This window comes from Kogia breviceps, chromosome 8, assembly GCF_026419965.1.
Source record: "Kogia breviceps isolate mKogBre1 chromosome 8, mKogBre1 haplotype 1, whole genome shotgun sequence".
Classification (NCBI taxonomy): domain Eukaryota; kingdom Metazoa; phylum Chordata; class Mammalia; order Artiodactyla; family Physeteridae; genus Kogia; species Kogia breviceps.
Window position 1 is genome coordinate 23,729,013 of NC_081317.1, and position 22,738 is coordinate 23,751,750.

General features: G+C 46.4%; 1 protein-coding gene across 8 annotated transcripts in view; it reads left to right on the top strand.

Annotated features, from left to right (window-relative positions):
* Positions 1–22,738, top strand: part of PTPN3 (protein tyrosine phosphatase non-receptor type 3) — a 113,564-nt gene that overhangs the window by 35,048 nt on the left and 55,778 nt on the right. For all 8 annotated transcript variants that reach the window (XM_067040983.1, XM_067040982.1, XM_067040986.1 and 5 more), the window contains 6 exons: positions 1,606–1,760; positions 6,822–6,929; positions 7,006–7,048; positions 8,700–8,778; positions 13,376–13,420; positions 16,489–16,541. In XM_067040983.1, coding sequence (XP_066897084.1) covers positions 1,606–1,760; positions 6,822–6,929; positions 7,006–7,048; positions 8,700–8,778; positions 13,376–13,420; positions 16,489–16,541 — 483 coding nt within the window. The remainder of the gene's footprint in view (positions 1–1,605; positions 1,761–6,821; positions 6,930–7,005; positions 7,049–8,699; positions 8,779–13,375; positions 13,421–16,488; positions 16,542–22,738) is intronic.

Consider the following 22,738-nt stretch of genomic DNA (forward strand, 5'->3'; position numbering starts at 1 on the left):
GGAGCAGCATGTGCAAAGGCCCGGCTCATCATAGAAAGTTCATAGAGAATTAATTTTTAAAAGAGCATTAAATTGCTCTTAAGTCCTTCATCTTTGTCTGCTCTTCCACCCAATCTTGTCAGATTTATACCTCCGTTCCTAAGCTGAGGAGCTGGCCTGGACCCTTGTCCCTCCCGCCAGCGCGAAGTGACCCTGTGCTCGGTTGCATACTGCTTTAGTCAGTTAGTCTAACACCTCACAGTTGCATTCACTGATAAAACCGCTTTCATTACTGTTCCCTAATGTACCATGCTCATATTTTTAAACTGCTCTCTAATTCCCTCTTCGTTCATGTATTTTTAAAGTAAACTTTGTTGAAATATACATACAAAAAAAGAGCACAAATCATAAGGGTAGAGCTTGGTGGGTTTTCACAAAGTGAGTACACCAGGGTTATTAGCACCCCAATTAAGAGATGGAATATAAGCATCCCAGAAGACCCCTGGACACCCCCCAGTCACTACATGCAGAGGTAACTGCTATCCTGTCTTCTGTTGATTCGTTTTGCCTATTCTGAACTTTATGTAAATGGAATCACGCTATGCAGGTCATCTGTTGAGTCTGGATGCTTTTGCTCAACACAACGCTAGAGGAATTCGTGTTGTGTGTCACAGTAGTTCATTTATTTCCTTTGCTGTGTAGTCATGCATGGTGGGACTCCACAGTTTATCCGTTCTGTTGGGTCTTTTACAATTTGGAGCTATTATGAAAATTCTTAATGCATGTCTTTTAATGGATAAATGTGTACTTTTCTGTTGGGAATCTGCCTAAGAGTGGAATTATTTCACAGAATGTGCATATGTTCAGCTCTCGTAGATACTGCCAAACCGTTTTCCAAAGTAGCTGCACTAATTTACATCCTCACTAGCCATGCCTGAGAGTTCCATTTACTCCACACCATGGCCAACCCTTGGTTTTGTTGGATTTCATCATAGCCATTCCGGTGGGGGTGTGGTTCTGTTGCTTTGAGGTTTTAGTTTGCATTCCTTTGACAGCTAATGTTCCCATTTTCTACCTAGTGGTTTTGTTTTTTCTCTTTTTGATTTGTAGGAGGTCTTTATATATTCTTTGTAGTTATATATCACAAATATCTCTGTGGGTCTTTTTTTTTAAGTCTTTTAATGAATAGATGTTCTTAATGTAGCCTAATTGATCAATAAATATCTTCATATTTTAAATCATTTTTGTATCACATTTAGTTCTGTAAAACCTTAGGGGTATAATAGACAAATATATAAAGTTGTAAAACATTAACAAGTTTAAAACCTGGGAAATATAAATTTAGAAGATTTAGACCAGGGAGATAATAAGACACAAATAAGCCATATAATTCTCTGAACATGTTATAATTGAGCAATAAATATTGTTTAAAGCTGCTTAGAAGTCGAAACTCAGATGGAAACATGGTCTGTTATCTGGCTCTCATTTATCTGAGCTCTTCAGACAGTTTTGTGAGGGTCAAGGCAGACAGGTGAGGGATGGATGGATGGAATAGGAGGTATGTTCACATGGAACTGGTAATTTGCACATCACATCAGAGCTAACCAGGTGTGTCTTCTGTTACAGGTTATTCAACGATAGTTATGACCTCCCGGTTACGTGCGTTCGGTGGAAGAATTAATAACATACGCACCTCAGAATTACCCAAAGAGAAAACACGATCTGAAGTCATCTGCAACGTCTGCTTTCTAGATGGCTTGGTACAGACCTTTAAAGTTAATGTGAGTTCTCCAAATTAAATTTTTTCTGAATTAATGCCCCTAAGAAATACTTTTCATCTCTTGGTTTATGAAATGAAGAGAAATTATTTTAAATTAAAAGCTTGAGGTCTCAGATCTTGTATGTTGAGATTGAACTAGAAATAACCTTAAAAACTTTGCCCTTCTTGCCTCTACCTGGTGTGTCTTCCCCCCTCTTCTTTGTGAACTGTGTGAGTCTTAGATGTTACTGCTTCTGGGATGTCTTTGACTTCCTGAGCTGATTCTCCAATAATGGTGCCCTGTGTATGCTTTATTAGGGCCCCTGGCACATTGCATGAATAGTAGTTGTAATTATCAGGTTATATGTCACTCTTTAAACTGTGAGCTCCTGGAGAATGGCAATAGTGTCGTTTCCCCTGTGCCTGCCTCACAGCAGGTACTCATTAAATGTGCAAATGGTAAATGGTGGGTCCTTTCTGGAGGATAGTGAGATAGTTAGCCTCCCAGATGGCAGGGCTCAGGGAGGGCCTGGCTTGTCCCACCTCAAGCAGAGGCAGGGCTAGAAACGGGGTCTCCAGTCCTATGTCAGCAGTAAGATGCCTGACCAGTAGCCTTCCCTGCTGCCTCACCCCTCCCCAATCACCACTGGGCATTCGTGACCTTTGCCTGTCTCTCCCATCCTCTGGCCAGTTCTAAGGGGGTCGCCTCCGACCCCATATTGGCTGCCAGCATCTGCCCCAACCTGGAAAATTCAGTGTGCAATGGAAGGCATCAGAAAGAGAAGAGAGGGTACCGGAGAACAACTGGGGGATGTTAGAAGGCCACAAGAATTTGAAGGATGACAAAAAGTGGTCCCTGCTGGGGTCTTCCCCGATCCATGAGTTTGCCACCTGCTGACCCCAGGTCACTGTGGACGTTGATGGCTAAGCAGGGAAGAGAAGAGGGCAGTGTGCATGAAGTCGCTGCACGGTGGCTGCTCTGTAGAGGCCCCTAAGGTCTCTTCCAGTTGCTGTAAACTGACAGCTTAGTTCAGGCATGGCTCCTTTGTTAAAATTTATGTTGTCTGTCTTGGAGCTATTCCTCAGCCATATATCTTCTTCCCAACAAGAACATGAATGTTTATTCAGCACATGTTTACTGAGCACCTACTACATGCCAGGCTTTGTTCTGGGTACAAAGAATACAGCAGTGAACAAAACAGAGCAAAATCCCTGCCCTTCTAAAGCTTACATCCTAGAGGGAGGAAACAGACCATAAACAAATGTGTACTATGTCAGGCGGTATCATGTACTTAGAAGAAAAATCGGAATAAGGAAGGTGGAGAGTTAAGGACAGGGCAAGGGATGGGGTTGTCGTTTGTCATTTTACAGAAGCGATTTGAGAAGACCTCACTCATACGATGACATTTCAGAGGTGACCTAAAGGAAGTAAGGGGAGGAACTGTGTGGTTCTCAGGAGAAAGCGCATTCCAGGTAGAAGAAACAGCAGAGCAAAGGCCCTGAGGCGGGCTCCCCTTCCCTTAGTGTGGTTGCAAAACAGGCTAGAAGCCAGTGCGTCTGGAGTGTAATGAGGAAGGAGTAGGGGAGGAGGCGATGAGGTCAGAGAGATAACAGGTGATGGGTTGTTTTGTTTTTCCTAACAGCCGTTTCAAAAGATTTTCTTTAATATTGTAAAATATTGTCAAGGACAAGTGAGCTAGCCAACACACATGCACCAATGTGCCTTTTGACAAGATTATCCCCTACTCCCACATCAAGGTGGACGTGAGTTTGGAGAAATGAACACAGCAGATGGTACAGACAGAAAAAAACACCGATAAAAAGGATGGAATATAACACTGTACTTATTTTCCTATGTCACAGCAGAACATTTTGGTGCAAATAGTTAAGTTTTTCCTCTTTTCCACTTAAGTCTGGAGAAAAAACCCAACTTTTTCTGTAATAAAATAGGTGGGGCTTTTTTTGTTTTGTTACATCCCCCTCGCCCCCCCGATATGTGGGCCTCTCGCTGTTGTGGCCTCTCCCATCGTGGAGCACAGGCTCCGGAAGCGCAAGCTCAGCGGTCACGGCTCACGGGCCCAGCCGCTCCGCAGCATGTGGGATCTTCCCAGACCGGGGCACAAACCCACGTCCCCTGCATCGGCAGGCGGACTCTCAACCACTGCGCCACCAGGGAAGCCCTTGTTACTTTTTTAATGTAACTTTTTTCCTCTTGAGGGGATAGGGAGATTGTGTAGCCTTGTAGGTCGTTCTGAGCACTGGCTGTGGTCTGCATTGGTGAGTTTGGGCAGAGACCTGACGTGATCTGACTCAAGTATCACTCTGGATTCTCGGTCGACATTAAACTGGGGGAGGGGGTGGGGCAAGGGCTGAGACTGTTAGTCTGTGAGAGAGACCGTGATGATTGGACAGGGTGGTAACGTGGCTAAGAGTAAACCAAGTCTGGAAATACTTTAAAGGTGGAACCAGTGGGATTGGGGATGTGAAAGAGGCCTCAAGGTGACTCCCAAGGTTTTTGGCCTGAGCAGTGGGCAAGATGGAGCTGCAATTTATGGAAACGGGAAAGCCTGCAAGAGAAGCAGGTTTGGGGGCAGAAATAACTGGTTCTGTTTCGGACATGGTGAGTTTGAGATGCCTGTTACTCGTCTGCCTAGAAATGGCGTTAGGTATACAAAAGAGGAGTTTAAGGGAAGGGTTTAGGCTGGGATACATATGTGGGTGTTACCAGGGTAGAAGTGGTACTTCAGGATCACCCGAGAAGTGAATAGACAGAAGATACGAATGCGGTTCGGTATTCAACGGCTGGGGGGTTGAGGAGCAAACAGGGCTGTCCAGGGAGGTAAGGGGAGGCCAAGAGGGAATGAGAATCCCAGGTGAGGATGTATTTTAAGGAGGAGGAGTGATGAGCCCTGTAGAGGAGAATGCGGACGGCATCCACCCAGAGTGTTAATCACGTGCCTGGCGTTCCGTGGGCACCCAGTCATCTTGAGTGACAAATGCCGTTGTTATTGTCACTGCTGCCTGTGCTGCCTCCCAAGCTTCCAGCAGCCTGGTCAAGGCTGACTTAACACCGAACTTCAATTTGAGGGCCTGGCTGCAACTCCGAATCTCCGTCACTTTCTGTGTTTCTGCTCCTGGGGGTCATTTGCGCCGTCGCGTTAAGATTCTTCAGCCCAGGTCGTCTTATGGCCAGGAGCGGCCATCCTCGGGGAAGCTGACCTGGATGTCGGCTGTTCTTAGCTCCACCCAGAGAGCGAGCCTGTCACGGACAGTGACCTGATGTAGCTGAGATGACCTCTTGTGGGGCAGGCGCCGGGCCAGGGGGGCTGTTCTTATCAAAAATGTATCTTATTTCAATTCCCTTTGAGAACTCGGTGAGTGGTGCAGATACTGGAATGGATGCACTATGCACTCCAGAGGGGAGAGTGGCAGCGTGGTGGTGTCGTGCAGACTCTGGCATCAGACACTCCTGAGTCAGGCAGTCAGACCGTCGTCGGCTGACGGCACGAGGCACGGAGCCTCCGAGGCCTCTGTTTGCTCATCAGCACAGGGGATGGTGTTGACAGCTATGTGACATTGCTGCGAAGATTGGAGATCATATATAAAAAGTGCCGAATACCGTGGCAGGCTCCTTGTAGATGCCCAGTAGATCAAAGGTATTAATAATATATATTAAACATAATATAAAATCATACAAATAATAATTTCAACAAGGGGAGCAGATAGCTCTTTGCATCAAGAGTATCTCGTAATTTGGAGGGAGACTATCTCATGATTTCGAGTATGTAGACCAGGTCATCTTTTCCACGCTGTCCTGATTCCTCTGGGATGGGAGGTGACCTGGGAAGTGGAGGAAGCACCGGGGCGCTGGGGCAGGAAGGGGGATGTATGTATTCAGGACACAGGAGGTGCCTTGTGTTCCCACACTGTGGGCCAGGTAAGTGAGACTGTCCCGGAGAAGTGGCTGCAGGACGGGGTGACAGTTATCTAATTCTCCTCATCCTGGTCATGGTGACCTGTTTTCAGGTACATCACCTGCTATCAGGTGCTCAAAAAAGCTGTCTTTGCCGGGTTCTATACATGGTCTCTTTCTGACTCACATTGCCCTTAAGTTAAATGGTTTGGTTCAAAGGATTCCCAAGAAGTCTGCCTGTTCAAGGAGAATTCCCCACCCCTGTGCCTTTGTGCTGGGCCTTCTGCTTGATGCCTTTTCTTAGCTCCTGCACCTGGAGGGAGGGGGAGGGCGTGGCGCTCGGCCCTGTCAGCCTCCCAGAACCAGGTCAGGGACTGCTTTCCCTTGTCCCCAGGTTGAGTCACCCATTTGTGTTGTGCTGTGTGTGTTCACTGTGGCCTGAGTGTTCTTTGACACTTGACACACCGAGTTATGGTTGCTGCTTGCACGGCTGGCCTCTCCAGGAGAGCAGGAAAGGGACACGTGGTATGGCTCTGTCCCCACGCCCAGCGCTGTGCCCGGTCTGAAAACACTGAGTGGCGAAGGTGTCTTGAGTCCTGCTCTGGACTTGAAGTGTGGTTGACAGTCTCCACTGGCTTCTCACTTCAGATGCCGGGGGGTAGGGAAGCAGATAATCCTCCAGTGTCCCTTGGCAGATCACTTGGAGGGTATTTCCAATGGCATTGGCGTATTCTTAGCTGTCTTCCTTCACGCTGTTAGTAGAGTTTTCCTCCCTGTGTAGACTTGCATGGCGCCTGAGGATTAACATTTTGCTGTGGATAATCCGTGGGTAGCTCACGGAGAGTTTACTGTCATTGGGATACCTGAGTTTGCCAATTTAGACATTACCACTTGGGACTCTCAGCTAAGAGGAAGGAAGAAATCTTAGAAAATTAAATTTATGTCATTCTCTTAAATCATATTTATCTTAGCCCTACTTTCCGTATGTTCCGTGGGGCTTCTTAATTTGGAAGTTATTAAATTCTTATTCATATTTCTTATTGTAGGGTACCTGTGTGCATGAAATCTCTCTGCGTGTTTTTAACACCTTCTTGCCTGCAATAAAGACTTTTAAACACCAGTTCTTAATTTGTTTTAAAATTTGGCCCACTGGACATTTTTTTCCCCTAGAAACAAGATACTGGTCAAGTTCTCCTGGATATGGCTTACAACTACTTGGGCGTGACGGAAAAGGAGTATTTTGGTTTGCAGCACAGTGATGACTCGGTGGACTCTCCTGTGAGTACCCTCCCTTGAAGACGTGCTGGGCTCCTGCTGGGTTTGGTTTTATATCTTATGTTTTCTTACTCAACAGAGATGGCTGGAAGCAAGCAAACCCATCAGGAAGCAGTTAAAAGGTGGGTGTGGCCTTCCCATGTCAGTTGAACACTAGGTATTAGTGTATCATGGCCCATTTCTCTCCTCCAATCTTCAGCGTACCTGTAACATCTGGTACCTGGATTCCAGGTGGTCCAAGAGACGTGAGTAAGCTGACTTCTCCCTGTCTGACTTCTGAATTAGCAGAGATGCTTCCAGATCAGCCCCCAGGGGTCCTCACCAAATATGGGCAAGAAAGGGAAAGGTGAAAGAAGACAGCTAAGAGCAAAGGAATCCACATTTCATTTTATAGGAAAGAAAAGGGAAGAAGGATGGCCTTTTTCAGCCCAATGTGAGAGCCAGGATGGGAAAGACACACACACACACACGCACACACGTGTGCACACACACACAAACATACACAGAGTCCTTTTCAACAGCACGGTTCCATTCACAGGAAACAAAGGCATGGGTAAATAGTGTCACAGACATACGTGTGAGTGTATCCCGGTGCTGTAGGTTAATTCCCAGTTAGGTGGGTTTTTGAACCACACCTCACTGCACCCTTCACCTGGTTTTCCAACATCACGCTCTCTGTTCCCCTTTATGCACCTTATGCCCCAAACCTGGCTGACATGCAGGGCCGCACACACACCCAGAGTTACAGAACCACCCACAGGTACCCAGGTACCTGTACACAGGTACATTCATAGGTGCACATACACCATTAGAGTCTTTGATACCATCCAGAGATAAAGACAGAGGGTACTACTGAGAAGGGAGGGTGGAGCCCATAATGAACTAATGTAGAGGAGATCAGTGAGGGAGGCAGGGTGGGAAAAGCTTGAGTTTCACAGAGCCAGAAAGTGCTGGAAAGGGCCAGTGAATATATACTGAGTAATGGAGAGGAGAGAAATTGACGTGAAGAAGAGCATGGGATCTTAGCAACACAATCTGATCTTCTCCTGTTGCCACATCCAGCAAAAGAAATGGGCTAATTTTATCCTTGCAAGCAAATGGACTCTTGGCATTGTTGCATAAAGCCGTATTTGAGTATATTAGCTGTGTGATATTTGCTACTGTATTAATCATTTTTAGAATTCACTTTGCATTAAAAGCATGAAATATTTTCCAGTATAGAAATGATTTTAAAATGCAGAATCAAAAGACTCAGTGCTATAAGTCTGGTGTTATCATTGGCTGTGTGACCCAAGGCAAGTCACATCTCCAAGCCTGGTGGCTAATCTGTTACACAGAGCAGTTCTACTTATAGTCATGGCAGTATTTAAATTCAAGAGTATACGTGAAAACATTTGAAAAGTATGAAATCATTATATATATGAGAGTTTACTTCTTTGTGAGTTTTGTATAATCTGTTGATTTAAGGATTTTTAAAGTTCCTAATACAGATAATGGAGTGCATTGTTTGAACACATCCATAAATTAAACATGTAATAGGAAGTAGATTATACCTCATTTTATGCTGATGTTGCAAAAATATTTTACTTCTTGTAAACTTGGAGATTTCTGAACACTTAACTAACTTATGCACTCCTTTTTTGAAATTAGTCCTTTTCTTGATGGAAAAAGCTGTGGTCTAATGAAAAATGCATCACTTATGGGAGAGTAGCTGCTTACATACATTGACTTTTTTAAAGGGAAAATTTAATTTGTTTTTGAAAAATGTTGTAGGAGGTATCCCCTGTACCCTGCATTTTCGAGTAAGATTTTTTATACCTGATCCCAACACACTGCAGCAAGAACAAACCAGGTAATGACATTTTTTTTTAAGTTTTCTATTTAGTATATAAAAATGAGTAACCACTGAAAATGTACTCTTTCATTTATCACTGCGGCCAGATACTTCACTTGGGTATAACTGCACCAACAGTTACAATCCCAGCAAAAACTGGGTGGGGGGCGGGTACATGTATTGAAATTTTAATCGGCGAATTCATTTTCATCTTGAGCCTCCTCTCTGGCCTCCTGATTTGGTGCCGTTCTCAGCATGCTCCCATCCACCACCTCCTACCTTCCTCTTCCGTCCAGCCTCCCCTGCTTGTTGAGCACCTGTGTTCAGAGAATGCAGTTATTTTCTGCTACTGCAATCAGGAAGTTTGTAAAACAGTCATCTACCTGTCAAACAGCACAGTGTCTCTGAGGGGCTAGGATTGAGCTCTTGAGGAAAACGAGAGGTCTCTGAGCTGAGAACTTTCTATCAGATCCCCTGTTGGTAGGAGCTGCAAAGGAGAGGAGGACGGGTCAGTGTCTTTCCTCCGCCTCCATCAATCTGTGGTTCAGGCAATCCGTGAAACAGATAAGGGCCAGAGGGCTGCGAGACTTGTTTACCCCTCCAGGCTTGGCGCACGTCCTGGCCCTGGTGTTGAGCTGGCACGTGGGTTTTCTGGATGGGGACCCGTGTTCAGAATGGAGGGGCAGGCACAGGACAGTTGTTGCTGTTTGAACATGGACTCTACAAGCTCACCTGGGCCTCTCCTTCCCCTCCCCCCAGGGCAACAGCCAGCCCTCTATTATTGAAACGTTTGTTTTTCTTAGGGAGGGAAACTCTTCCACCAGAAAACAAGCAATGAATGTTCAGGATTATTGAATCCTATCCTGTGCCCATTGTGGCCATGAGACCGTCAGCAAGGAGGAGACACTAACTTGGACATAAAGTGCTCTTTCGTTTTTTCCTTTTTTAAAAAAAAAATGGTAATCACATGATCACATTTTAACTTTTAATGTGTTTAAAGGCCAAATAGTAGTCTATTACTATTTTGTCTTCTTTATACACCTCTTCCCTCTACAGTAGAAGACGTTGGAGATTTGACTTGTGTTTACCATTAGGTTAAATTTTAAGCGGGTATAAGATGTCCCGCATGACTCATTGGGTAACCACGGGACATACACGTGATGCCTTGAGCTTCCCTCATAACAGCTTCTCATGCTGGTGGACTAAGGGAGAGTGTAGGACACTCAACTCAACAGGTCAACTCATAAGCTGGTGGATGCAAAGTGGTGACATGATCTATGAGAATATGTTTGAAATGACCCCACCAGGATTTCCCTCCTGGAAATATTCAGGCTACTACTGAATATCAAATTCTGTTCAAGGGATGCTTTAAAAAATGTCATGATGGGTTTTATATATATGTGTGTGTGTGTGTGTGTGTGTGTGTGTATGTATATATATATTTGTGTGTGTGTTTTTAACCAGTGGTGTTTTTTTTGTAGTCGTAACCCCACAATAAAAAATATATTTTGCTTTGTAATGCATTACACAGATATATGCAAATTACTGAAGCAGATATTTCATGAAACAATAGTTAATTGCAAAGCACTCTTAAGTTTTCTATTTTCTTCTTTTAAAATGTCACCTGTGGCTCATTAAATTGATTTTACGACCCACTGAAGGGTTCCCACGCCGAGTGTGACCTGCACTGCCTAAACCGGTGGTCCTCCCTCATTGCCCTGTGTCCTCCCTGAGATGCTGCAGCCCTAGGGTTGCGGCTGCCAGAGTACCTGAGTGAAGGGATCCCTCACGCCAGCCTAACCCAGGAGCCCTTCCCCGGGGCCCCTCTCAGTCGTTGGACGCTACTTCCATACGCCACGGGAAAGCTTCTTTCTGCTGAGCCTCCCTGTCATTTGAGGGACATCTGAGGGAAGGTAGGGAGGTCAGGATGGAGAGAAGACTCGGAGAAATGAAGGCTGCTTTCAGATCTTCCGAAGGCTGTCATGGGAAAGGGGGAATAAGATGTGCTCGGCGGTAGCATTACGGCCAGTGGGTGGAGACTACAGAGAGGCAGGTTTTTGGCTGAAGACAAATCATAGACTAAATTTTCTTCTTACCTAAGGTTCCAGATAAAATTCGGTTTGTCCGTGTCCCTCCTAAAAGTCACTAGTTCCAGACTGACACTCAACGCCACTACTCAACCTCCCGTAGTAAGATGGGTGGTCCCCCCAGTGTGGAGTAGAGTATAGCTGTCACCTTCTGGGATGTGGGTAACAGATTTCTCTGAACACAGCAGGAGTCATGGCAGCAGCCACCCCTGTGGCTCCTACAGAGCTGGGGAATAGCCAGGACTGCCAGATCTTCTTCTTAGGCTGGGCCAGGCTTCCACCATTAATTCAAAAAAATATTGTTTTGTTTTGTTGTTTTACTTTAATGAAGAGTTTTGCCTATATTCCTGGCACTTAGTGTCTTTTTTTAAAATTGAGGTATAGTTGATGTACAGTATTATGCATAGTATCTTTTTTAAGCCCCAGCTCTGTAGCCTATGCAAAAATAAGTTCCCCTTTAAAGAAATTTCCCTCTCAAGGGTCAAAGGAGCAGTATAGAGGTGGTATTTGTTCTTTCCTGTTTGTTTACTAAGGATCTAGGCAGGGAGGCATTTATTGCTTTTTTCTGAAGTTGAGGTCATGGATTGGGGTACAGTCCAGAAATGAGCGTTACATTTCTGAAGTCAGGCACACCAAGCGTCTCTTTTAAATGACTTCCTTTATTCTAATTGCTAACCATCTCTTTGACTGTGAGCCTCCACACTGGCTGTTTCCGATAAATTTAGACCGTTCTAAACAGACTTTCATATACGGGCAGTCTCAGAATCAGGCTGTCTCAGGATTCCTAAGAGGTCTCCTAAGTTTGAGCACCCTTCCACTATTCTGATCTCTTTGTGTATGATGTCCTGGGGTTGACTCAGAAACGTTGCTGAATATATGACAAAGTAGCATTTGATGAACAGGGATCTCCAGGTTCCCGTTCTCCTTTACATCCCAAGGAAGACCTTCCGCTTTGATGGGCTTGTCAGTGCAAGTCCAGATTTACCACTGGATTATCTGTAATTCTGTTCCTTCTCTTCTTTCTCTCAGTAGCATTATAGGAGGAAAGAACACCTAATTCCAGTTGAATTTCAGCTTGGATAAATAGAGGAACAAATTAGAAAGGACCAATTGTGTTCTCCTAGGTGGAAATGATAGAGATTCCAATTTGGAATAAGAGAGAATCAGCAAATGTATGTCACACCATCTCTCGATGCTCTGGCATTCAACACGGTAGGAGTAGTTGGTGATAATTACAGTCAAAGTAATATCAGAGTTAGGAGATGGATCCTAAGCTTTTTAGTCATTAGACGCATAAGAAATTTGTAGCATAATCAGATTGTTTTCATAGCATGCGTGTCCAGGTTGAAATAAGACATAACGGACCCCACATAACCCATATGACGTCCGTATCCTCATCAGCAAAAAATGGAGGTAGCAGTACCCACTGCGATAAGTTATGAAGTACCACACACAGCCCAGAACTGTGCAAATACAGGGTTGTAATACCATGTGACGCATTCACATCTCAAAACACTGGCGCCTGAACCTTTAAACATAGAAATTAGAAGGAATATTGAGACTGGTTTGTTTACATTGCCGAATTCTCTCTCCTGGCCCCAAACACTTCTGCTGCATCTGTATTGGATTTCAAGAATTTCCCCTTTTGTCATCTTGACCAGATGCTGGAATGTCTATCCCGTGTGAATCCAGGCTTTTAACAAAGAGTGAGAGCCAGAGGTCACGTGTCACATGTATGCTGTGTCCCTAAATATAACGGTCTCAAGGGCCCTTCCCGGCCTGCACAGCACTGTTGATGGCTTGCGATTCCTACTCCCTGGATGGAGGGTCCTGTGACTAACCAAGAACTTACCAAGTTCTGCCCACAAATCAAGTCCCAGGTTTTGAAGCGACATTGCTGGGAGCTCACAGACAAGTGCAGGATTCACCCGGGAGGCCTGGCAGCCTGTAGATGACTGATGTCTATGCTTTTGCTCGGGCCCCCACAGTTCCTGGGACACAGGAAAAAAGCCCAGCTGGGTGTTTGCACCCCAGCCAAGGAGATGTCTTCCTAGACGCTCCACTCTCAGTAACTTCACACAGAGGGAACATAGGTGTGCAGATGTTCAGAACAGCAGCCCCTCGGTGTGCAGGGGGCTGCCCGTGGGTCCTGGTGCTCTCAGATACACCCAGTTTGACTGGGAAGGTCCAGGCCGGGGGCACTCACTGGCAGCAGCAGCAGCTGGTTGTTTGGGCTGCTCTCACCCCATCCATCCTTGCTCGGCCATCCCAAGACAGCATGTGCAGGCGGGAGGCTGGCTGGAAACACCCCCCGCCACTACCCATTGAGACTAAGGCAGCCTCACGAGCCATTACTACTGAAGGGGCGTAGCTTCGCGGTGTACTAAACAGTGCCTGATACTTGAGACGAAAATATGTCTTTGTGTGTTTTGTTTTTCACATGTGCGGGTCTTGTATATGACTCATCAATTTTTTTTGGCTTATTTTAATTTGAGTATTGTGAATTAATGAAAACAATTATTTCATAGGCATTTGTATTTCTTACAACTGAAGATGGATATTTGTGAAGGAAGGTAATGAGACTTTTGCATTCTTCTTTTCCTGTCAGTTTCCCCAGACTACTGAAATTCCTGGTTTTAATCTAATGAGCGTACATTTCTGGTAACAAATTAAATGTAAACAAAGAATGGATGTCGAAGGCAGCATCCTGCTTGGGACATCTGTTTCTAGCTTGGTCTGGATTTGGAGAAGCTGAGGATTGACAAACCTCATTTCATGTTGTTTCAATTTTATTACAGAAGGTACAGTTATCTTTCTGGTAAAGACCTGAGAAACTTTAAAGGGAGGGAAGGAGAGATCCCGAATGTAAAACGGGCTTCATCCAGGAAGGCAGATCAAGCCCAATGTAGGTCCCCTCTGAGCCTGAGCCCCTTAGTACCCAGAGGTGACTCGTTTTCTCTCTGGGGAACTTGGCTGGAAGACAGGAGCATCCGTCCGTGCTTCAGCACTTCTTGTGCATCAGGACCACCTCCGTGGCTGCAAAGTATCTGAGAGGCTCAGGAAGGGAGGAGAAATTCCAAGTCAGTGGTCCCTGAGCCACCTTCTCCAAATCCAGGGTTTTTTTCTTGACTTACAGGAGACACTGCAGCAGGTAAACAGGTGGGAACAGCCACGTCTTACTCCCATCCTCCCCACCCCCTCTTTCCTTCTACTGAGAAGGGTCTTCAGAAGCCTCCACTGTGCTTCCACAAGGGACCTTGCAGTCTGGTTGGGGAAATGAGACAGGAGCACGTGAAGCAATTGGGACCAATATGGAGACCACAGCCATCATAGGCTTTAGGAGAAGGAGATGCTGGTGTGAACTTTGCGAAGAGTGTGGATTGCTGTGATGAGTTGCGGTTGGTGGAGAAGTGAGGAGTTAAATCTCACCGGGCAGAGAGGACATCGCCTCCCCCCGCGCAGTCCCAATTGGAGACCACATGCTGGGGGCCTACAGCAGGACAGAGAGAGAGGGGGCTCTTCCTGTCAAACAGAGACCTGCGTCTTGGATCCCCCAGGCAGAGGAGCGCAGTTGAGGCTTTTAAGCAGGAGGGATTTGACAGGAACAGAATCTATAAAAAAAAGGCTGGAAGAGGATGAGGGGCTTTCCTGAGGCAGCCTTCTTATATTTCAGGGTAACTCTAGGTTGAACTTACCCACCCCTGTCCTGGGTCCAGGCTGCCTTCTGCGGTGACAGAACTCGTTGTGTCTTTTCTGCACACTGACCTGTTTTCCCCACACATATTTTGCAGGTAGCACGTGTTACGAGGTGGGCACTGACTGTGCTGGTCCAGTGAGGCTGGGCCCACTACCTCTGCCTCGGGAGCTTCCAGTCTAGCTCTCCAAGTATTAGAAACTGGTCGCCTTCATTTTTTCTTATGCCGCTTGTTTTGTGTGAATCAGTAGAAACCTGTTGAGGGCCACGTCCTGGCTTAGATCCCTGACATCCTTGTCAGGCCTGCAGGCGGCCCTCGTCTCTCTGGGGGTGGGGGGCTGTCATGGTGGCGTCCAGCCCTTAGTAGCCATGGATCTCTTGACAGACTCAGTGGATCTAGTTAGCGTTTCTCCCGGGTTTGAAAGGTCTTTCTCACCCCCTCCTTCCTGAAGAGCTAGGTGATCTTGTCTGACAGGTGGAGACCCTGAAGCCTGGAGAGTAAGGAAGAAATCTGTCAAACAACATGGTGTTCTGTAGTTTGTTATTTACACCATTCCTTGGAAATGTTGTTCTTCCTGAGTTACTCATAGAATTTTTTCTCCCATCTAGACCGAACCCCCTTAGCCACTCTCCTAAGCTTTTCCCTGAATCCCATTCAGGAAATGTCCTGCTCTTCCTGTAGCAAGGACACTAGCTTAGATTGCATTGAAGCCCATCTTGGTAGGAAGGTGAATGCTGATGTTTGCTCTTCCTTTGGGCTCTCTGTGTCTCCAGATGATCGAATGTATAGCAAGTATCCCTAGACATATCTGCATTTAGAAGTTCTAGCAAGAACACGTGGTTACTTGAAAGATGGGGCCCCTCGGATAGGGAAGGCTACCTTCATATTTGTAGGCAGCTTCAGGACCAGCACACAGCACAGCTGACCAGAAGGGGAGACGCTGGTGAGCCAACCAGATGAGTCAGAGAGCTGGGGGTGACTCATATCTTGGGAGCTTCATGGGCTGCCATGGAAACTGCATGTTTTCTCCACTTTCCACAAGGTTGCTGGGAAGAATGCTTTTAACATCTGTGTCCCCCGCAACCCTGCAAGCCTTCACTCCTGCTTCTGTTCATGTGTTCCTCCACTGGCAGTGATCCTGCCCCAGATCTGCTGGCTGAGCTCCTAGGCAGACTGTGAAATCCGTAGCTGAATGGGGAGAAGGGAGCAACCAAGATGATTTGGACTCTGACAGAGATGGCGTCGTCATTGGCCGGGTGTTTGGGAGGGCAGTGAGCTTCAGAGGAAAGAAGGAAAACAAGTCCAACCTTGGGTTCGTGGATTTCTAGTGGACGGCAGGAAAACTGAGGGGTAGCAGACCATTCCCTCTAGATGGGCAGTTTCAGGAGGGTGAATAGATTTAGGAATCTTAAGTCATTGTAACTAAGTACGTCAAAACTCACAGGAGTTTTAAAATTCAGAATACTTTTCTGTTTTTCCCTTCTAAGAGGGTGTCATCCTTCTAGAAAGCAGGTAATCAAGAATCAGAGTCAGCAGAACTCAGGAATTCAGTTAGCCCTATGAGAAGTCTCACGTCTTTACCAGAAAGAGACAAAGGCTGCCTGCCCATTGATCTAAGAGTACACTTTTCTCACTTTTTCTCTTAGTGATATGAGCCTGACCTTTCTTAACCAGCTAAACCCTGGCCAACATTAAACCTTTAGCCTCATGGTATTTGTATTAATATATATTATTTTAAACATGGAAAAATTCTCTTTTAATTTCAAAGACTCTTTAGTGTGTTACTTTTTACTTTTTGAGATTGAGTATCCTAAAATTCTTTGTTATTATCTGTGATTTTTTTTAATGGTTAATCCAAGAAAAAGACATGTGTTACCCATAATCAATGAGTGTTTTGGGCTGTCGTGGGTTCTGGTGACTTTCCTAATATGTTTTTCTTCTGACAGGTTAACCTGCCCTCTTAACTCAGCGGTGGTTCTAGCATCCTATGCAGTACAGTGTAAGTCACAAAGGAGCATTTTGCAGATGCACAGCTTGTTTTGACTGGTATATTAAGAAACTCACTGGCCTTTCCTGTTTGACCGAGTCCCTTCCCCACCTTCCCCAGGAATCCTGTTGGGCAGCATATCTCTGGCTGTCCAGATATTTCCACTTTCATCCTGACTTAGGCTCTCCTCCAGCTCAGGGATGTTGGATTAGGGAAAGTGGGGTTTCCTCCCAGGGGAGCCCAGAAAACAGAAGATACCTATCGCACGTTACATTTTCCAGAGCCTTCACTCACAGTTGGATTTGACTCTATAACAAAATCCCAGTGGGGCAGATACTTCTACCAGTCACTTCTTATAGATGTGGAAACTAAGACCCGGACAGGCTCAGGAATTTGCTGGAGGTCACTCCTGCTACTTGCTTGGTGCTACTCTGAGACACTGCTGGGATCCTAGGAGTTTATTTTTAGTTTCAGTAGAGCGACGGCTTATATATTGGCCTGCAGCAGCACTGCTCAATAGAAGCTTTCTGGTAGCCATATTAAAGTAAAATGAAATATATTAATATATCTAAAATATTATTTTAGTATGTAATCCATGTAAAAATTTTGATGTTTTACATTTTTTTCATACTAAGTCCGAAAACCACTCCAGATTTTATACTTCCAGCACATCTCAACTTGGACTAGCCACATTTCAAGGGCTCAGTAGCTCTCTGTGTGGCTAGTGGCTGCCATGTGGGGTGGAAAGTCCAGATGGAATTTTCCATCAAGGCCTGTTTAAGCTGAAGTAAGAATCCACTTCTTCAGTCACCAAAACATTATTAGAATACGTTCCATGTGAGGCCCTGTGGCAGATGTCGGATGTGTACGAGGACAGGGTGCATAGCCAGATGGAAGGTAAAATATCACTTTATAGTTAACTCTCTGTGCGAGGCCAGCGCAGTAACCAACTAGAACTTGTGCAGAGCTGCTTGCTCGAGACTTCCTGTGAGCCCCACGCCACCTGGGCTTGCTCCCCTCTTGGCCGACTGCACGGTGGGGAGTTAAGAGAGCAGGATGGACTGGTCCTGGCAGGCACTGGCTGAGCTCCTCCCTCTGCTTTGGTCTCAGAAGAGGCAAAATAGCAAGAGAATGCTGACAGGGATTCCCCATGTGGCCTTCAGCCTGCCTGTTCCCCAGGAGCAAAGAACAGATGTGGGAGAGGTGAAGGGCGAGGTGGCTGCATGATACCAGGAAGTAGAAGAGAGACCTTCAGCAGTGGCCCTGCTCACTAGTAAGACAAGACTCAGTGTTCATCTCCCCATATAACCTACATCTCCTTCTCCCCAATGGGAGACTCAGAAGAGATGGTGCAGTGACGAGCTTGGGTGGATCCGAGAGTTCCCCTCTCCCTATAATACATCTGGAACAGACCCGGCCGTGTCGCATCCATGTAGGAAGTGGCACGGTCACCAGTCAACTGTATTCTTAGTAGTCACTAGACCCAGTGGACTCCATCTCTGCCAGGCTGATCAGCTGAGGAGAGTGAGTTTTCCCACATCTCAGAGCAAGTTTGGTGCTCACATCTGAAGCTTCAGGTTTGAAGGGCAGGAACCCTAGAAAGGACGTAGCTTTGGATGCAAACTCCATTTAAATCTGGCTCTCCATCTGCTTCTAACATGGTGTTACCTCTCTGAATCTGTTTCTTCACATGTAAGATGGAGGTGATGATGGTGATTATGACAACCTGGAATAGGATTACTCGGTTCAAGTATCACCTCTGAAGGTGATAAGTAGAAACTCTTTAGGGGACCATTGCTGTTAACTGAGTCAGTGAGAGCACAGGCTGAAGCCATAGTACCTGGGTCTTGTCTCTTCCACTTAAACCTACCTGACCTTGAGCCTCTTCAGGCCTCAGCTTCCTCTGTCAAGTGGAGGTGATAATAATATCTAATCATAGGGTTGAGTGAAGATGAAATATACTTAAAGCTCTTAGAATATGCCTGGCTCCTGGCAAGTGTTGTTCAACTCGTACTGTGTTTTGTGCCCAGAAGAAAGCTGTCTAAAGAACGGCCTGTTGTAAACAAACTGTTTAGAGCACCAAGTAAAATTCCTAAGCTTCAATAGTCAGGTTTTCCTCTGCAAAGGACTGATGGAATAGGGGCTAAAGGAAGTTATGAGCACCTAAAAAGTGCAGACTAGCTGCAGTAGAAACATTAGCGTGACTGTCATGCTAATAATATCATAGGTTGTCAGGCAAGCAGTTTTAAGTAGAAGATTTAAGGTTAAGCCTAGGGACTTCCCTGGTGGTCCAGTGGTTAAGACGCCATGCTTCCAATGCAGGGGGCGGTGGTTTGATCCATGGTCAGGGAACTAAGAGCCCACATGCCACAGGGCGTGGCCAAAGAGTAAAAAAAAAAAAAAAGAGGAAGCCTAAATTTTATCTGGTACGGTTTGCCACATTGTCCCAGAGGGACACCTGATATGAAGACAAGCCTACCAGTAGCCAGTGAAGCCAAAACAAAGCACATTTTCTCACCAGATAAAAAGTAAAGTGATCTGTGGGTAAAGAACCTGAAAGCACTTGATGGTGGAAGATTGCTGGTGGCCTGTCAAGGGTCTATGAGAGTCAAAGAATGAAGGGGTTTTTTAAAATAAATTTAGGGGCTTCCCTGGTGGCGCAGTGGTTGAGAATCCGCCTGCCGATGCAGGGGACACGGGTTCGTGCCCCGGTCCGGGAAGATCCCACATGCCACGGAGTGGCTGGGCCCGTGAGCCACGGCCGCTGAGCCTGTGCGTCCAGAGCCTGTGCTCCGCAACGGGAGAGGCCACAACAGTGAGAGGCCCGCATACCACAGAAAAAAAAAAAAAAAAAGAAAAGAAAGAAAATAAATTTATTTATTTATTAGTTACTTTTGGCTGTGTTGAGTCTTCATTGCTGCGTGTGGGCTTTCTCTATTTGCAGCGAGTGGGGGCTACTCTTCGTTGCGTTGCGCGGGCTTCTCATTGCGGTGGCTTCTCTTGTTGCAGAGCATGGGCTCTAAGCACGCGGGCTTCAGTAGTTGTGGCTCGTGGGCTTAGTTGCTCCGCGGCATGTGGGATCTTCCCAGACCAGGGATCGAACCCGTGTCCCCTGCATTAGCAGGCGGATTCTTAACCACTGCGCCATCAGGGAAGTCCCAAGAGTGAAGCTGGTTTTAAAAAAAAATTTTTTTTTTGGCTGCGTTGGGTCTTTTGTTGCTGCACGCGGGCTTTCTCTGGTTGTAGCAAGGGGGGGCTACTCTTCGTTGAGGTGCGCGGGCTTTTTATTAGGGTGGCTTCTCTTTGTTGCGGAGCACGGGCTTTAGGCGTGCGGGCTTCAGTAGTTGTGGCATGCAGGCTCAGTAGTTGTGGAGCACGGACTTAGTTGCTCCGCAGCATGTGGGATCTTCCCAGACCAGGTCTCGAACCCATGTCCCCTGAATTGGCCGGCAGATTCTTAATCACTGTGCCACCAGGAAAGTCCCCAGGAATGAAGTTTTTGAAAATACATATTTGTTCTATAATGGCCTCTGAGCGTCTGCCACCTGTGGATTCTGCAGTAACCTCAGGTTGCAGAGATAGAGCACAGCTGTTCTCTGCAAAGGGTCTGCAGCCTGGTGGGCAGGCAGATACAGACCAGCTGATGCTGGCAGTGAGGATGAACACAGAGGATGCGCTTTGTTCTCCTTGGAGGGGGAAGGAGGGTGCAGGGGGAGGTAGTGTAGAAAAGCTTCCTAGTGATGACCCCTTAAGCAGAGCCTCCAAGATCAAGATGGAGTTAGATGAATAGCAAATAAGGGCTTTCCCAACAGAACAGCTTGATCTGCCATACATTTGAGTACCTGAGATATTCCACTCTGTCCTGCAAAATATAAAATATTAGCCAGAAGAATGTATGGGACTTAAAAGACAAGGTATTTCCTACATACGTGTTTATTTCCTTTTCTTTCTGCTATAATTAGCTTTCTCATGTGTTGCTTCCCCACAAACAGAAAAGGTGTTACTCTGGAGTTTAGGGCGTGTCGTATGGTAAGTAGATAAAGATGGACTGTGATCAGGGTCTAGGCTACAAGTTACCAGCCTGAGCAGCAGTGGGCAGGTTCCTTCCTTGAGTCTCCATTTCCTTATCTGTTTAATGGGGATAAAAGTAAGGCCTGTCACTAGGTTATCAAGAGCATCTAGTGGGATGATGTCATTGGTCATTGAATACAACGTGGAAACCACCCAGTGCTTTGCAGATGGTTTCCAAAGACTGTTTAACTTTGTTTCCCCCTAGTGGTTAACGCAGCTCATTGCAGAGTAGCCGACTAAGATTTCAAGGGAAAAACCACACTACAGGGAGGTTCACTGGTGGTCTTGTGTTAAGTTCAGACATTTGTCAGTGACTTGACTAAAAAGAGAACCTTGCCGTTCATGTTTGCAGAAAGGCACAGGGGTTAGGACTGTTCATTAATATGATGGATGACCAGGTCAAGATCCAAGAAGATCTCCATGAGCTGATGCAACCAACAGTGTAAAATTTAACAGGACTCTGCCTTGAGGCTCAAGAAAGTCATTTGCAGCATTTGGTTGCCGTCTGGGGACATGACCACTGTCGTCTGCAAATGGCCAGCAGTAGCCGCAGGCGTGGCAGGCAGGCTGGTAGAATGGTGGGAGTGCTAGCCAGGTTCTGGTCTTGACTGCTGAAAAATAGCTCTGTGATAGGGCTAGGTCCCTTCTCATCTCTGGACCTCAAGTTCTCCTTCAACATGCAGAGTTTGGATGAGGTGATTCGAAGGCTTTCTCGGGCTTTCTTCATTGGGGACCCGGCGTCGGGGCATCTAAATTACTTCCCGTAGATGCATTGTCGTACACTTCACCACGCACAAACTCAGCCTCAGTTAAGCTTGCCTCACATGGCCTCGACACTCCTGTTCACCGCTTAGCCACATTTCGCTGGCCTTCATGGCCTGTGGTCCACCCGTGACCAAGTCTGTATGTGTAGGTCACTTGGCTTTCTGCCCTTTTCCCCTTCCACAACTGAACTTTGCAGTAGCCTCTCTACGGGTGAGTTCCAAGCACCCGAGCAGGTACTATGTGCCATGCCTGGGCACAAGGCCCGAAAGATGAGTCTGACCCACTCCCAGCCCTCAAGGAACAGTGTACGGAGGACACAGATCCCTTCATTACAGCACAGATCTCAAAGAGCAGCCCTTGTGTGTGATGGAAGTTGAGGAGGGTGAGCCCCAGGCTGAGTAGATGTAAGGGAAGATACCCTTGCATCTGACTTTTCAACTTTGGGATAAAATTCACCTAAGCAACTACCTCACTCCTCTCCTTCCCTTCTGAGACTGACTATAAAGCATGACCAAAGATTTCCCCAACTTCCCTTGAGACAGGGAAGGAGTCATTTGATTTAGAAATCTTCTCTGTTGAATGGCTGCTCAATCATGAGTCCTTAGAAGCCTCCTGACATTGAAGCCAGCTGCAAAAAGAATTTACTAAAACCTTCGGAAATATCAAGGTTGATATTTTTAAGCAAAAGATGAAATAGGGGTTTTTTGTTTGTCAAGAAACCAGAATACTAGATTAAGTGCCCATCAGAGCTGGACTAGCCTTCCTCACTCCTATGTTTATAGCAGGTGGGAGGACAGTCTTGGAGAAGGGAAGCAAGTGTCCTTTGGTCCCACCAGCCAGATCCTTGGCTGCCCACACAGGGTCCTTTCTCCCAGTCTCTTCAAGAGTCCAGGTAACCAGATGGCTTGAGTTCTCAGGGCTGCTATGTGCACTTGTACGAGGTGGGCGCTGCACAGCTCTCAAGAATACCTGTCACACCAAAACATCAGTGAACCTTGTCTGCGGATGGCAGGCACAGATCTCAAAAGAGAAGTGCCATTTGGCCCAAAGACCAGCCGGGGAGTCCCTCTGTAAGGCCCCCCTTCCTCTTTCCTCTGCAGTTACAGGTCCCCAAGCATGATTTCCCCTGACAGCGCCAGCATCTGTCTCCCTGTCTTCCGACTCCTATACGAATGTTCCTTCTTCCTAAGAACCGTGCCCTCAGCTGTGGCAGGGCTCAGACTCTTCAGCCTCACCTATTCCCATCCCACCCCCGTGGCCTCTGAACACCTCCTTGGTTTCCTTTCTTCCACATTTCCCTGAATGCCAGGGAAGTAGGTCAAGAAGGACACAGTGGTCTCTTCTGCCCACACTCATCTCTTAGAGCAGGTTGG